General features: G+C 39.0%; 1 protein-coding gene across 1 annotated transcript; it reads left to right on the forward strand.

The window, feature by feature from the left end:
• Positions 1-8,126: 8,126 nt before the first annotated feature.
• On the forward strand, positions 8,127-9,065 carry LOC123816362 (olfactory receptor 5B3-like). The gene has a single exon (XM_045835263.1). It carries the CDS (start codon positions 8,127-8,129, stop codon positions 9,063-9,065), a length of 939 nt encoding a protein of 312 aa, XP_045691219.1.
• Positions 9,066-12,670: the final 3,605 nt, after the last annotated feature.

Below are 12,670 nucleotides of genomic sequence, written 5' to 3' on the forward strand. Positions count from 1 at the left end.
CTAATATCATGTCCTCTGCTTACATTTAATTATTTGTTTCCTTATTATCTTCTGGTCTGTGACAAGCTCTCCATGTTACCCTATTTTTGTTGACCATGGTGGTGTTGAAAGTACTAGTCCGGTATTACACAGAATATTCTTCAGTTGATATTTCCTCATGATGTTGTTACAGAACAACAAGGGGAACCACAAGGCGCCCATATACTATTATCTGAAAGGAATCCCCCAGGTTCATTATGTCCATCGCCAGAGGAAAGACGTCTCTCAATGCCAGAGATTCATGAAAAGGAAAGGAAATGTTTATTTAATGCTGTATAGACTTAAAGTAGTGACCTAATGTCTTCATCAAAATCCCTAAGTCCCTTAAAACACCCACAAACACACACAGCCCTTCCTTCCCCCTTTGCCCAGTCTCGGCTACTGTATCTCAGGAAAAGAAATAGAAGTCCGTGGCTCAGGCAGCCCCTGATTCTCAGTAATCGTCTCAGCTGGTAGGCCTCCCCCGGTTCCCAGCAACATTAGCTGTGTCGCTGGGATCTCTGCTAAAGCCGGGTAGTGGTTCCCCCTTCCAAAGTTGTGGGGGTCCCTATTCTGGCAAAGTCTTGAGGTTCTCTCTCCACTGCCCCAGCCGCATGGTCCTCTCCCCAATGGCTGCCAGGAGGGGGGTCATCACTCTGCCAATGCCCAGTGACAGTTCTCTGCTAAAGCCACATGGTTCTCCCTCCACTGCCCCAGCCTCGTGGTTCTCTCCCCCAGGACTGTGGGAGTCCCCACTCTGCCAAAACTGCATGGTTCTCCCACCAATGGCTGCCGCATCTGGCTTTAAATCCCCATACCAATCTTCCTCTGCAGCCCCATTTCCGACTCTTCTTACAATCAGTTACACCTGCCAGCACTCTCATATTCTTCCCGCTTTACTAGACTGCCATCGTGAGTCTGGGCAGGAGTGGCCCCAGGTCATGGACCCAATCTTCTCCAAGATCCCACACAGGTGCTGTAATTCGGGGGACCTTCCCCCAGTTGTCTTGGTGGGGAAGTTACTTCCATTCCCCTGGCTCAGACTATGGCTACAGCTATTTACCATATCTATGTAACCAGTTAAAAGTTATAGATATGTTATATGACCATTCCAGAGGTTAGCTGCAAAGCTGTTGCTATGTGAAACAGCTCTCCAATAGCCCTGCTCCATTTATCCCTTCCCCCACCTGTGGGGGAGGGGGCAGTGAGGACATCCTAATATTTCCTGAATACCTTGAGTTCTGAACCCCATTTCAACTCCCTATTTGAGGTCCCCCTCTTGGGTGCACCCTGTTGCGCTGTGACTGGGATTACGCTTTTCAGAGACTAAAGTGAAATGTTTTCATCACATCATATCAGCAATATTTGTCTCTTTTCCTCAGTTACTTATTTGCTGAGTCATTTCTTAGTGTTCTCATGTATTTATTTTTCATTATGGAAAATAACCAATAGTGGGTTTGGTTTTGGCTCAAATTCTTCAGCTTTCACCATTTGTTTCTCTTTTTGTTTGCGTCCCATTGACAGAGCTTCATTCCCTTGCTGTTTGTTCTTGTGTGTGTGTGAGTGTGTGTGTGTTTAGCACTCCCTCGCTTTCTGTTACTACACAATGCTATAAAGAGGCTGGTCTTGCATTTTCCCTACCCCTATCACAAAATCAATGATTTCTGTTATGGGACAAACTCCCAGAAATTTGGTTCTTCCTGCCAATGCATAGGAGAATTAAAGATCAATGATTCTATTAACATGTAAGCAGGGTTTATTGGTGATCAGTTCTCAGGGAGGACAATGAGCCTAGGTAAGGTGGGGCTGGGAGTTGGAAAGGCATAGGTTCAGGGTGATGCAGGTAAAAGCAGGGAAGGTAGGAGTGTCCAAAGGTGAGGTGGGGTGGCAAGCATGCATGTCCTTTGTTCTGAGGACTTACATAGTTGGCAGGATAGGGGAGGGTGAAGAACTTACTTATTGATTGACAGGTAAAGGTGGTAGTAGCTTTCTCAGACTGGGGAGTGATTATCCCAAGGTGTTAATGGGTTTCTTCCTTAGACACTATGGGCCTTTTCCTGCCTTTCAGGCCTTAGAATAAAAGCACAGTTTGAAAGGCTTTCCTAGACAATGGAAAACATACATAGAATTTCCAGGACTGTTGAGCCAGTGGTGGGACATGGATCCCTCCTCCTCCCTGCTTGTGTTTCCTCTCTGGCCACTCTTTCTACCTCACATTTCTATGAAGAATCTCCTTTCTTTCGTTAAAGAGTGGCATTTAAAAGCCTATATTTGAATCCCAATTTTGATTGTTGATATTCAAGTTTTACTTTTAGGTGCTCTTGTCTACAGAAGTAGGAGGTATATATTTATGTACTTTGTATACATTCATAATGTAGGGTTATTCTCTACCTATCCCTCATAACTATATTAAGTTAAACACTACTGTATACTGATGTTTCTGACTCTCATTCACAATTTTCAAACAGTGTGCCAAAAAAGTTTTAAAAGAACTAATACCTGACTATTTAGTCAGAGGCACAAACCTTTTTCCCTTAGATTGTCAAATAAAAAAATGACAGCAGCCAACACAATAGCCATCCATATGAATAAATAGAAATTATACCTATTTTTTAAATCACATTAGCAAAAATATATTTTTTGGTATGCTGTAGAATTTTAGTAACTAGTCATGTGTGACAGGAGATGGAACAGATTGACAATTGCTGCTCTAATGAATTTCACCCCAACTGGTCCTTTTTCTTATCTGTAAGTTCCTTCTCTGATAGTCAGAGACTTGGTTCTCAAGCAATCCCATTCAGTAATTTATTGGTGTGACTGGTTTGCAGGTAAATCAGTCCCATAATTGTTTTTAGTTAAACTTTATTGTATTTTTTCCCATTACCACTTAGTGTGCTTATACCCTCTCCCCCCAGCAATCACCACACTGCTTTCCATGTCCATGAGTCCTTTTCCCTACATTTTGCTGAATCCCTCCACCCCCAACCTCCCCACTGTCAGGATGGGTGGGGTAGGACAAAATGGTGGTGGGACTACAACCTGGAAGAGATGGTTGAAGTCAAACCAGGGCGTGAGGGGAACCACCAATGTTATGTTGCCACTTTGTTCACAAGGGACCAATCCCCAGTTCCCACAGAGAACCAACCCAAAATAAAACCCCGCCATTTTCTCTCCTCAGAGTGACTTCTCTGGCCCCCTTTCTCTGGACCAGAGAACCTCACCCGGAAGCGCAAATCCCAAGAATAAAGCTGGATACTGCCTAACTTTGTGGCTGATTAGCATTTATTCCTCAGAGGACACTACGAAAACCTTTCGCCCACAACTACCTGCTATCTGCTTTTCATCCATGAGCCTGTCTCTTTTTTGCTTCTCACTTCAGTGTGTTCTTAATCTAAACCCCCATGAGAATCAACCTGATACCACTGTATAGTTCTTTCTATGGTTTCTTTTACTTTTAACTTTGCTATACATATTGTTTTCCAACCCTAGTTAGATCAGCTCTTTTTCCCCACTATTTCCCTTCAGAGTGGTTAACTCACACCTTTGTAGTACAATCAGATTTTTTAAAAATTCCATGTTAACTCGGGGATTCTCCGGTACTCCTGGCTCACTCTTTCTAATTTGTGTATATTAAATTTCATGCTTTGCTGAGTATAGTTCTATGGGTTTTAACAAATGCAGAGTTATATGTTCACCAGCCCATTACCATGGAGATTAATTTCATGATTCTAAAATTTCCTTTTTTATCCCTGTTATAGACAACCATTCTCCACTCTCCCAAACCTTAGAAATCATTGAGCTTTTTCCCATCCCTCTTATGTACATGGAATCACACAACAAGGAGCCTTTATGTCTTGCTTCTTTCACGTTAAAATCTACTTTAGGTTTATCCATGTTGGTGGACAAATCAATATTATTCTATTTTGTTACTGAACAGTGTTCCAGTTTAACAACATTCTACAGTTCGCTGGTACATCTGGTTGTTTCTGTTTGTCAATTCCTAACCTAAATAACACTTAAAAATATTTCCATAGACGTTTAAGGTGAAACATATGGTTTCACTTTACATTTAATATTCAATCCTTCTGTCAGTGCTTGAAATGACAGCTGTTAGAGCAAAATGTTTTGAAAAACAAATTTTTGTGATGTAAATATCCCACATTTAATAATGATAAACCAAATAGAACATTGATAAGGAAACACTCCATTCCATTCAATTAAACATATACTTACCATGTGATCAAGCAATCCAACTGATAGAAATTACCTAAGTGCAATGCAAAAACAAGATTAGACAGATATTTAGTAATTTTATTCCAAATATCCAGATATTAGAACCCACACAAATGCCCTGCAACTGAGAAATCTAGAAACAATCTGTGAGATGTGTGTGTGTGTGTGTGTGTGTGTGTGTGTGTGTGTAAATACTATTCAAGAATAATAAAAGATTTTACTACTAATATATTACAGGTAGGATTATATTCCTAAAAAATTCATTTGTTGGAGTCCTGACCCTCAGTACTTCAAAATGTAATCTTGTTTAGAAATAAGATTTTTGCTGATTTAATTAGGTAGGATTAAGTCATAATGGAGCAGCCTAATCTTAGAATCCAGTATAATTCATGTCCTTTTAAAAAGGAAAAATCTGGGAGGTGAGATCGGAGGAATGGTGGTGTGAGAGGTCTCCTTGGCCTTTGTCTTTGAAGTTTCAATAGTTTGAACAGATATAATTGAACAAAGGAGTCGCTGCTAAACACACAAACAGCATGCTAAGTGAAAGAGGCTAGAGACAAGAGCTATGTAGACTAGGCTTTTATTTATAGGACATTCTTGCAAAGGCAAAATTATTTGGACATAAACGTTAGTGGCTGGGGCAGTGTGTGGGAGAAGAGGTTGATCACCAAGGGAAACTCAGAGTGTTTGATCATGGAACTCCTCTATGTGATGATTTTGTTCATGTTTACAAGACCATGTACATTTGACTGAACTTGAAGATGTCTACACTAAAAACTATAGATATTATTGTTGTTTGTAAATGATACTATAACTAGAAAATAGAAAAAAATGAACAGTAAGAAGTAATATGAAAACATGTGAACCCTCATCATATCCAGCTCAGTTCCTAAGGGTAATTTAATTGCTTCCTTTTTTAGAACTTGGGATGAGACTTTTATAGAAGTGTTCATGGGAGACATCCCCAAAGAACAACATGTCTCTAAGGCTCCTCCTAATTCCTGTGAGTTGGCCTCTGAAATCCCAATATGACTCAACATGAAATCATTTTAAAGGGACCAGACTGTGAGCTAGGGTGCCTTGGCTATCATTTACGTTTCTGAACGCTCATCATGGTTACTGCATCTAGGACTTTCGTCCATCCCTGATCTGAGGATTTGCTATAAGCCTACAGTGGTAGCCAGCAAAAACATCTCAAGATGAATATTGCATTGACTGATTTTAAAATAATAACCCCTCTTTGTTTTAAAAAGCCTTCTTAATTTGCTATTTACAAACACTTCTGTAAACTAAATGACAGAGGTAATTTTATTCTTTATTTTAGAATTAAGGAGAAGACAAGAGACTCCTCCAAAGCACAGTAAGAATTAATGGTGGATTCAAGACTTGTGCTCAGTTTTGTGACTTCATATTGGGGGTTTCCTCCATCTTTACTTGTCTTAGAGATCTAGGAATCTTTTCACCAGTATCTGATAGACAACATCACCAAGAGTATATATGTATACAGTTCCATGTCTAGATTTCAGATTTCAGAAGCACTATTCAGGATTGACTGTCCCTCCCACTGCAGGAGCAAGGTAAGCTTCTACATTTCATACACATTGTTAGTGAGAACTGTCGTTTATGCAAAATCCATGGGACAGCTGTACCTACTATGAGTTATTTGAGCACATAACCAGGTATTTTGAACACTCGTTTCTAAAACACTGAATTGAGAGTAGGGTCTAACTGTCAAAAATTCACTAGTAAGTATAGTGATACTTACAGAATATCATTATGTTCCTTTCCTAGAAAACATTAGCCAAAGGAAAAAGTAACACTCTTATTGAGTGAGGCTTAATTCACCTTATTTACTATCTGTTGTACTTTTACTGGAGGTTTAATAAAAGCACAAGAGAGTGGGAAACCTTCCTTGAAACCACAGAAGTTTTGCAATTGAATCAGCATGATCCACTGTACTTTTCCCCATAATCTCATCCTTATTTCAATGTTACGAACAAATGGGCAAATGTTGATGGTGATGTGGCTAAGGGTATAGGCTTTTGATTTAGCCACACATGAATTTAAATCATGAATCTTGAACTTTCCTCATGTTAGCTGTGCAACTATAGAGCTTTACATAGCTTCTCAACTCCTCAGTTGTCTTAATGGTCAAAAGGGAATTATAATATCACCTACCTTACAACATTATTGTGAGGATTAAACAAAAAGTTGTGTTTATTTCAATGCAAATAAGTACACATACCTAAATATAATTAAATATACACATAGTTTTTATTATTGTTTGCAGAACATAATATATTCCACAAGAGGTTATGGTTGTCAGAGGTTGACAAACCTAATCACTTTAGGGGCTAGGCTTGTACAGAGAAGATAAGAGAGAGTTAGGACAATGGTGGAGAACAATGACTAGTGCATGATGGGTGTCCTTCTACAGACCTCAAATTCAGATTAAAAAGATTGAAAACATGTTTTCACTCAAGAACAATGGTATAAAAAATTTAAACATGAATCTCACTAGCAAAGCAAACCTGGAGACTAAAGGCAGGAAACAAATTAGGAAATTTAACCCAGATCTGTGAATCTGCTCTGAGGTGAGAGTAACAGGAAAGAGAATGAGTTTACGAACAGGTGACTATTTCAAGCTCACATAGGGATTTCAAGGAAGAAATAAGCAAAAACAATGTCTCAAGTGGAATTGCTAAAGCAGAGAGTACTATGGGTGAAGCAAAGAACTGGAGAAACTGGAGACACAGAAAATCTCAGTGGTGGCAGAATTTGAGAAAAGGCAAACTGAGGAGGAAGGCTTTAAGACTTTAAACCCCTTGCACACTTGAAGACCTGCAGGTCGCCACCCATTTTTCCTAAACCAACATAAAGACAATCATACCATCCTAGCAGTAATATTATAGCTAGCACTCATCAGACTGTTCCAAACCCAGACATTTAGTGTTTTTTTTTAATATACTACCTTATTTAATTCTCACAATAACACTATAAATGAAGTAAGTCTTATTACTGTCTTAATTTTTCAGATGAGTATGTAAGTTTCAGGTATGTTACGTTAGCATTAATGATTCCAAGGCAGCAAACAGTTGGGCTAATACACACCTCAGCCCAGAGTCCAAGCTCTGTACCAGATGCTTTGCCTTCTCTTCAGAATTGCATCTCTTGGTTGTGTATGTTCCTACCCTATAAATCTCTCAGTTATGACACTATGAACCCCAAGCACTGAGTTTAAACCAAGGGAGATGAGGAGTAACTGTAAATTGAGTAGAATTCAATTTCATTTAAATACAATTAAGACCATGAGACTTAGGAACCACTGAGTGTAGATTCAAAGGTAGGCTTGGACCAAAGCATGGCTTCTCAATTAATACGTGTTGGATGCAAAAAATTTCTCAGCCTCTTGTGCATCCTAATTTAAATGGATGTAATAACAAGATGAACATAATATTCTTAAGAGGACATATTGTATATACTTTTAAAGTGCATTGAGTTGTTTCTGACAAGTGAGCAACATGCAAATATATGCTTTCACTAGGCTTTGGAAAAGTTGATTGACAGGTACATTCACTGTGGATAAGCCATTCATTGAGTTATTTAATTTTCTATATCTCAATTTATAAACTTATGAACTTGAAAATTAGGGAAATTTTCCATAAGGATCCTTCAGATTCAACAAAATGTAAACTTATATATACTTAATGCACTTTGGTTTGTTATGAAGCCCATATTTTGTCTGGGGAATCTGGAAATATAAGTTATTGCTATAATGAGATAATCCATGTTGCATGTTCACTTCTCAATTTAAGTGTCTTTGTCACTGTTTCATTGTTCTCCTAGTCACCAAGCATTTGTGTTTGTCCCCAGTGATGGAGAACATTACAGAGGTGACTGAGTTCATCCTCCTTGGACTAACCAATGACCCAGAGCTGCAGGTGCCCCTCTTGATCATGTTCACTGTCATCTACCTCATCACAGTGATTGGGAATTTGGGAATTATGGTGTTGATTCTGTTTGACTCTCGTCTGCACACTCCCATGTACTTTTTCCTCAGTAACCTGTCTCTGGCAGATTTGTGTTACTCTTCAGATGTCACTCCTGCAGTCATGGCTGAATTACTTCTAGGACACAAGGTCATCTCCTACAATGCATGTGTTGCTCAGATGTTCTTATTTTCTGGCTTTGCCACTACAGAAAGTTACCTCTTGGCCTCTATGGCCTATGACCGCTATGTAGCAGTGTGCAAACCCCTGCATTATACCACCACCATGACCACAGCGGTGTGTGTGTGTCTGACCATAGGTTGCTATGTCTGGGGGTTCCTGAATTCCTCCATTTTCACTGGAAACACATTCATCCTCTCTTTCTGTGGGTCCAATGTTGTCAATCACTTTTTCTGTGATATTCCAGCAGTCATGGTTCTCTCTTGCTCTGATACACATGTTAATGAGCTGGTTCTTCTTTATGTAGCAAGCTTCAACATCGCTTTTGCACTTCTGGTTATCTTGACTTCCTACATATTCATATTTATCACCATCCTAAAGATGCACTCATCTTCAGGGTATCAGAAGGCTCTGTCCACCTGTGCCTCCCACTTCACTTCAGTCTCCATCTTCTATGGGACTGTCATCTTCATGTACTTACAGCCCAACTCCAGCCATTCCATGGACACAGACAAAATTGCATCTGTATTTTATACTATGGTCATCCCCATGCTGAACCCCCTGGTCTACAGCCTGAGGAACAAGGAGGTCAAGAGTGCACTCATGAAGGTTGTCTTAAAGGCAAAACTGTCTTTAGGATTATGATTGAACATTGTGCAATGCACAGTAAGCTAGTTTCATTAAGACCACGGGAAAATAAGGTCCCAAAGTAGTCACCTTACCCTTTCCAAAGTCTCCTGTCCTAAAAATGAGAAACATTATTTCCAGAAATGTACCTGAACAGGAAAGGCTAAGATGTCTTGGGGTTCAATTGTCAAAAACCTTTAAGGATATTTTTTTATTCACTCATTCAACATGCATTTTTTTCTAACAACTCAATGCAAGCACTCATAAAATAAGGCCACAAATAAGACCATGAGCAAAGTGCACCCATGTGCCCCAGGAGGATACCTGCATGTTCAAATAGAAACCAATAATGTTGTACATTTTGCTTCTGCAAATGTTTGGAAATGGTTAATGCTGATATTTTATGTCTAGTTTTGTGATTTAAATGATCTTTTTAAAAATGTTTTTAAAATATGTTTTATTGATTATGCTAATACAGTTGTCCCATTTTTTTTCTCCCTTTATTTCTCTCCATGCTTTTTGCCCCCTTGCACCATATTTCCTTCATCAATGCTCTTTTCTATGGGTCATACATAGAAGTTCTTCGGCTTCTCCATTTACCATATTATTCTTAATATTACTTCCCCATTCTTTTACCCTACTTCATTCACACTGATTTTCTTCCTATATTTTAATGTGACAACACCAAACATGTTTCTGCCTCAGGGCATTTGTACTTACTCTCCCCTATGTGGAATGTTCCCTTACTGCATTCATGTTGGTGCTTAAATATTACTGTATCATAGGCTTCTTTCTTGACCACCTTTGTAAAATGGTCATTGTTTATTGCCATGCAGAATATCCTTTCCCTCTGAGTTATTTTTCTAAAAAAATTCTCTCCCATTTTGTTCATGACCTCAGGCAAGAAAACATGGATCAGACTGAAAGTGACCAGAGGTGGGGAGGGGGATAATGTTGGAATGAAGAGGAAGAGACTAGGCAAAGAACATGTATGAATGACCCACAGACATGGACAGCAGAGTGGGAAGTGGGTGATGGGTTGAGTGGAGGAGGGCAAAGGGGGAAAAATTGAGACAACTGTAATGAAATAACAGTAAAATGTGATAAAAAATATTCTCATCAAAGGACTTGTTTTTACTGATACTAGAGAGAAGAAGGGAATAGAGAGAAACACCCTGACCAGGGATGGAGCCCCCAACCTAAGTATGTGCCCTCACAGGAACTCCAACTAGCAAGTTTTGGTATGAGGGATGATACTACAACATACAGAGCCACCTGGCCATGGCACTCTGGGTTGTTCTTCATGGTCCTCATGAGTCATCACCTATTGAATGTTTGCTTGTCCACTTTATTGTGTCTCTTCCCCAACTACCACTTAGACTCTATGAAAGCAGTGGCTCTGTCTGTTTTGTTTACAACACCATCCACAGTACCTAAATGAGTGTCTATTCCATACTCAATTTCAATAGCTATTAGAGAAATGAATAAAAGTATTAAAGGTTGAGTCCAGCTGTATCAGTATGGTGAATTTTTAAACTATTGGTGATTGTAGTGTATCATCCATAACAGATACTTTCTAGACAGATCTATAGTGCATTTTAAGCAGCACAGCTCATTTTCTACTTTTCTGTGCATTCCCACTCATTGTGTGCACCCCAACGTTTGGACTCAAGATTTCTCTGATCCCAAAAGCAAATGAATCATCTGCAACAATTATATAGTTTTACTTAGAAATGATGTCTCATTAAGTGGTAACAACTAAAATGTCAAATAAAATCAGAAAAAGACATTGAATAAGAGATTATTTAAAGGTTCACTGTCTGATTATGTTTGACAATACTTTGTACATGTGAAATGTACCTAACTAAAATGATTCTAAATATCTATATAGAATATAAACATGGCAGTATCTATCAATAATAAAAATATAGCACATTCAACATGCTAGTTCAGGGGTTAAACTTTATGCTTTTAATATTGATTCTCAGGGACCTCTATACTGTACAAAACCTACCCACCAAAATATTTGCCTTTGTATAATTTGCTGTCTCAATAGAATAAGAGGGTTCAATAGTTCACTATTTGTAAGATTTTGCTTGGAGAAGCTAATATTCAGCTGCTGGTGTTTTGGGGGCTGAGTAGCATAACACAAATATTCACTTCTATCTTTATGGTGCTATTTCCCCTCTTGGAACCATTTTTAATTCTTATTTTAAATGATCATTTAATTTTGGGATTCTTTTAGACTTAGAGAAAAAAAAGTTAAAACAGTGCAGATTCAGTGCAACCCTGTGACAGTCTGCATAACAGCCTGCAAAAGGACCATCCTCATTCCTGGAACCTTCCAGAGTTACCTTCTCTGGCCTGAAAGGACTGTGTGGATGTGATTAAAGGAAGGATTTAATCTGGGATCATCTGTGTGGACCCTAAAGGCACTCCCATGGAAACCCAAGAGGAAGTCAGGGAGAAGTGACCACAGATAAAGGCTAAAAGAGGAGTGTGCTATGTGACCTTGGAAGCACAGACAAAGGGGGTGTGACCACAAACCTTGAAATGGCAGCAGCCACCAGAAGATGCATGGCTGTTGAAACAAACTGACTTTTGTCTAGGGACAATGATTTTAAACTTTTGGATTCCCGAGTGTGAATAAGTAAAGTTTGCAGTAACTTGTTATAGCAGCCATACAAATGAATTAAATTCTTGCTTATTATTTCCTACAGAATATATTGGTACTGCTAAGAAACCAAGTTTGACACAGTATGATTTTCTAAACTGCAGGTTTCATTCAGATTTCATTAGGTTTCCTCCTAATATCCTATCCTCTGTTTGCATTTAGTTACTGTGTTTCCTTATTCTTTTCTGGTCTATGACAAGCTCTCTGTCTTTCCCTATTTTTGTTGACCATGGCCATGTTGAGAGTGCTAGTCAGGTATTTCACAGAATGTTCTTCAGTTGTGATTTTCTGATATTTCCTCATGATGTGACTGGGATTACAGTTTTCAGAGACTAAAGTGAAATGCTTTTTCATCACATCATATCAGCAAGATTTGTCTCTTTTCCTCAATTATTTATTTGCTGAGTTTTCTTAGTGTTCTCATGTATTTACTTTTTATTATGGAAAATAACCAATACTAGGTTTGGTTTTGGCTCAGATTCTTCAGCTTTCACTGTTCGTTGCTCTTTCTGTTTGTGTCGCATTGACAGACTTCATTACTTTGCCAGGTTTTTGTTTTTGTTGTTGTTGTTGTTGTTTTAGCACTCCCTCACTTTCTGTTACTACACAATGCTACATAAAGGCTCGTCTTGTATTTCCTCTGTTCCTATTACAAAATCGACTATTTCTGTTATGGGACAAACTCCCAGAAACTGGCTTCTTCCTCCCAATGCAGTAAAGAATTACAGATCAATGAGCCTATTAACATGCAAGCAGGGTTTATTTGTGATCCTTTCTCAGGGAAGACAATGGGCCTAGTTAAGGCTGGGGCTGGAAGGCTGAAAGGCACAGGTTCAGGGTGAAGCAGGGTAAAGGCAGCTAAGGTAGGAGTGGCCTATGGTGAGGTGGGGTGGCAAGCATGCATGTCCTTTATTCTGAGGACTTATATAGTTGGCAGGATAGGGGAGGG

The sequence above is a fragment of the Phyllostomus hastatus genome, unplaced genomic scaffold (assembly GCF_019186645.2).
Source record: "Phyllostomus hastatus isolate PE091 unplaced genomic scaffold, TTU_PhHast_1.1 phas_contig_2087, whole genome shotgun sequence".
NCBI classification, from domain to species: domain Eukaryota; kingdom Metazoa; phylum Chordata; class Mammalia; order Chiroptera; family Phyllostomidae; genus Phyllostomus; species Phyllostomus hastatus.

Bases quoted from the DNA above. Each gene is read 5' to 3' on its own strand.
- LOC123816362 (XM_045835263.1), top strand. From the start codon at position 8,127: ATGGAGAACATTACAGAGGTGACTGAGTTCATCCTCCTTGGACTAACC.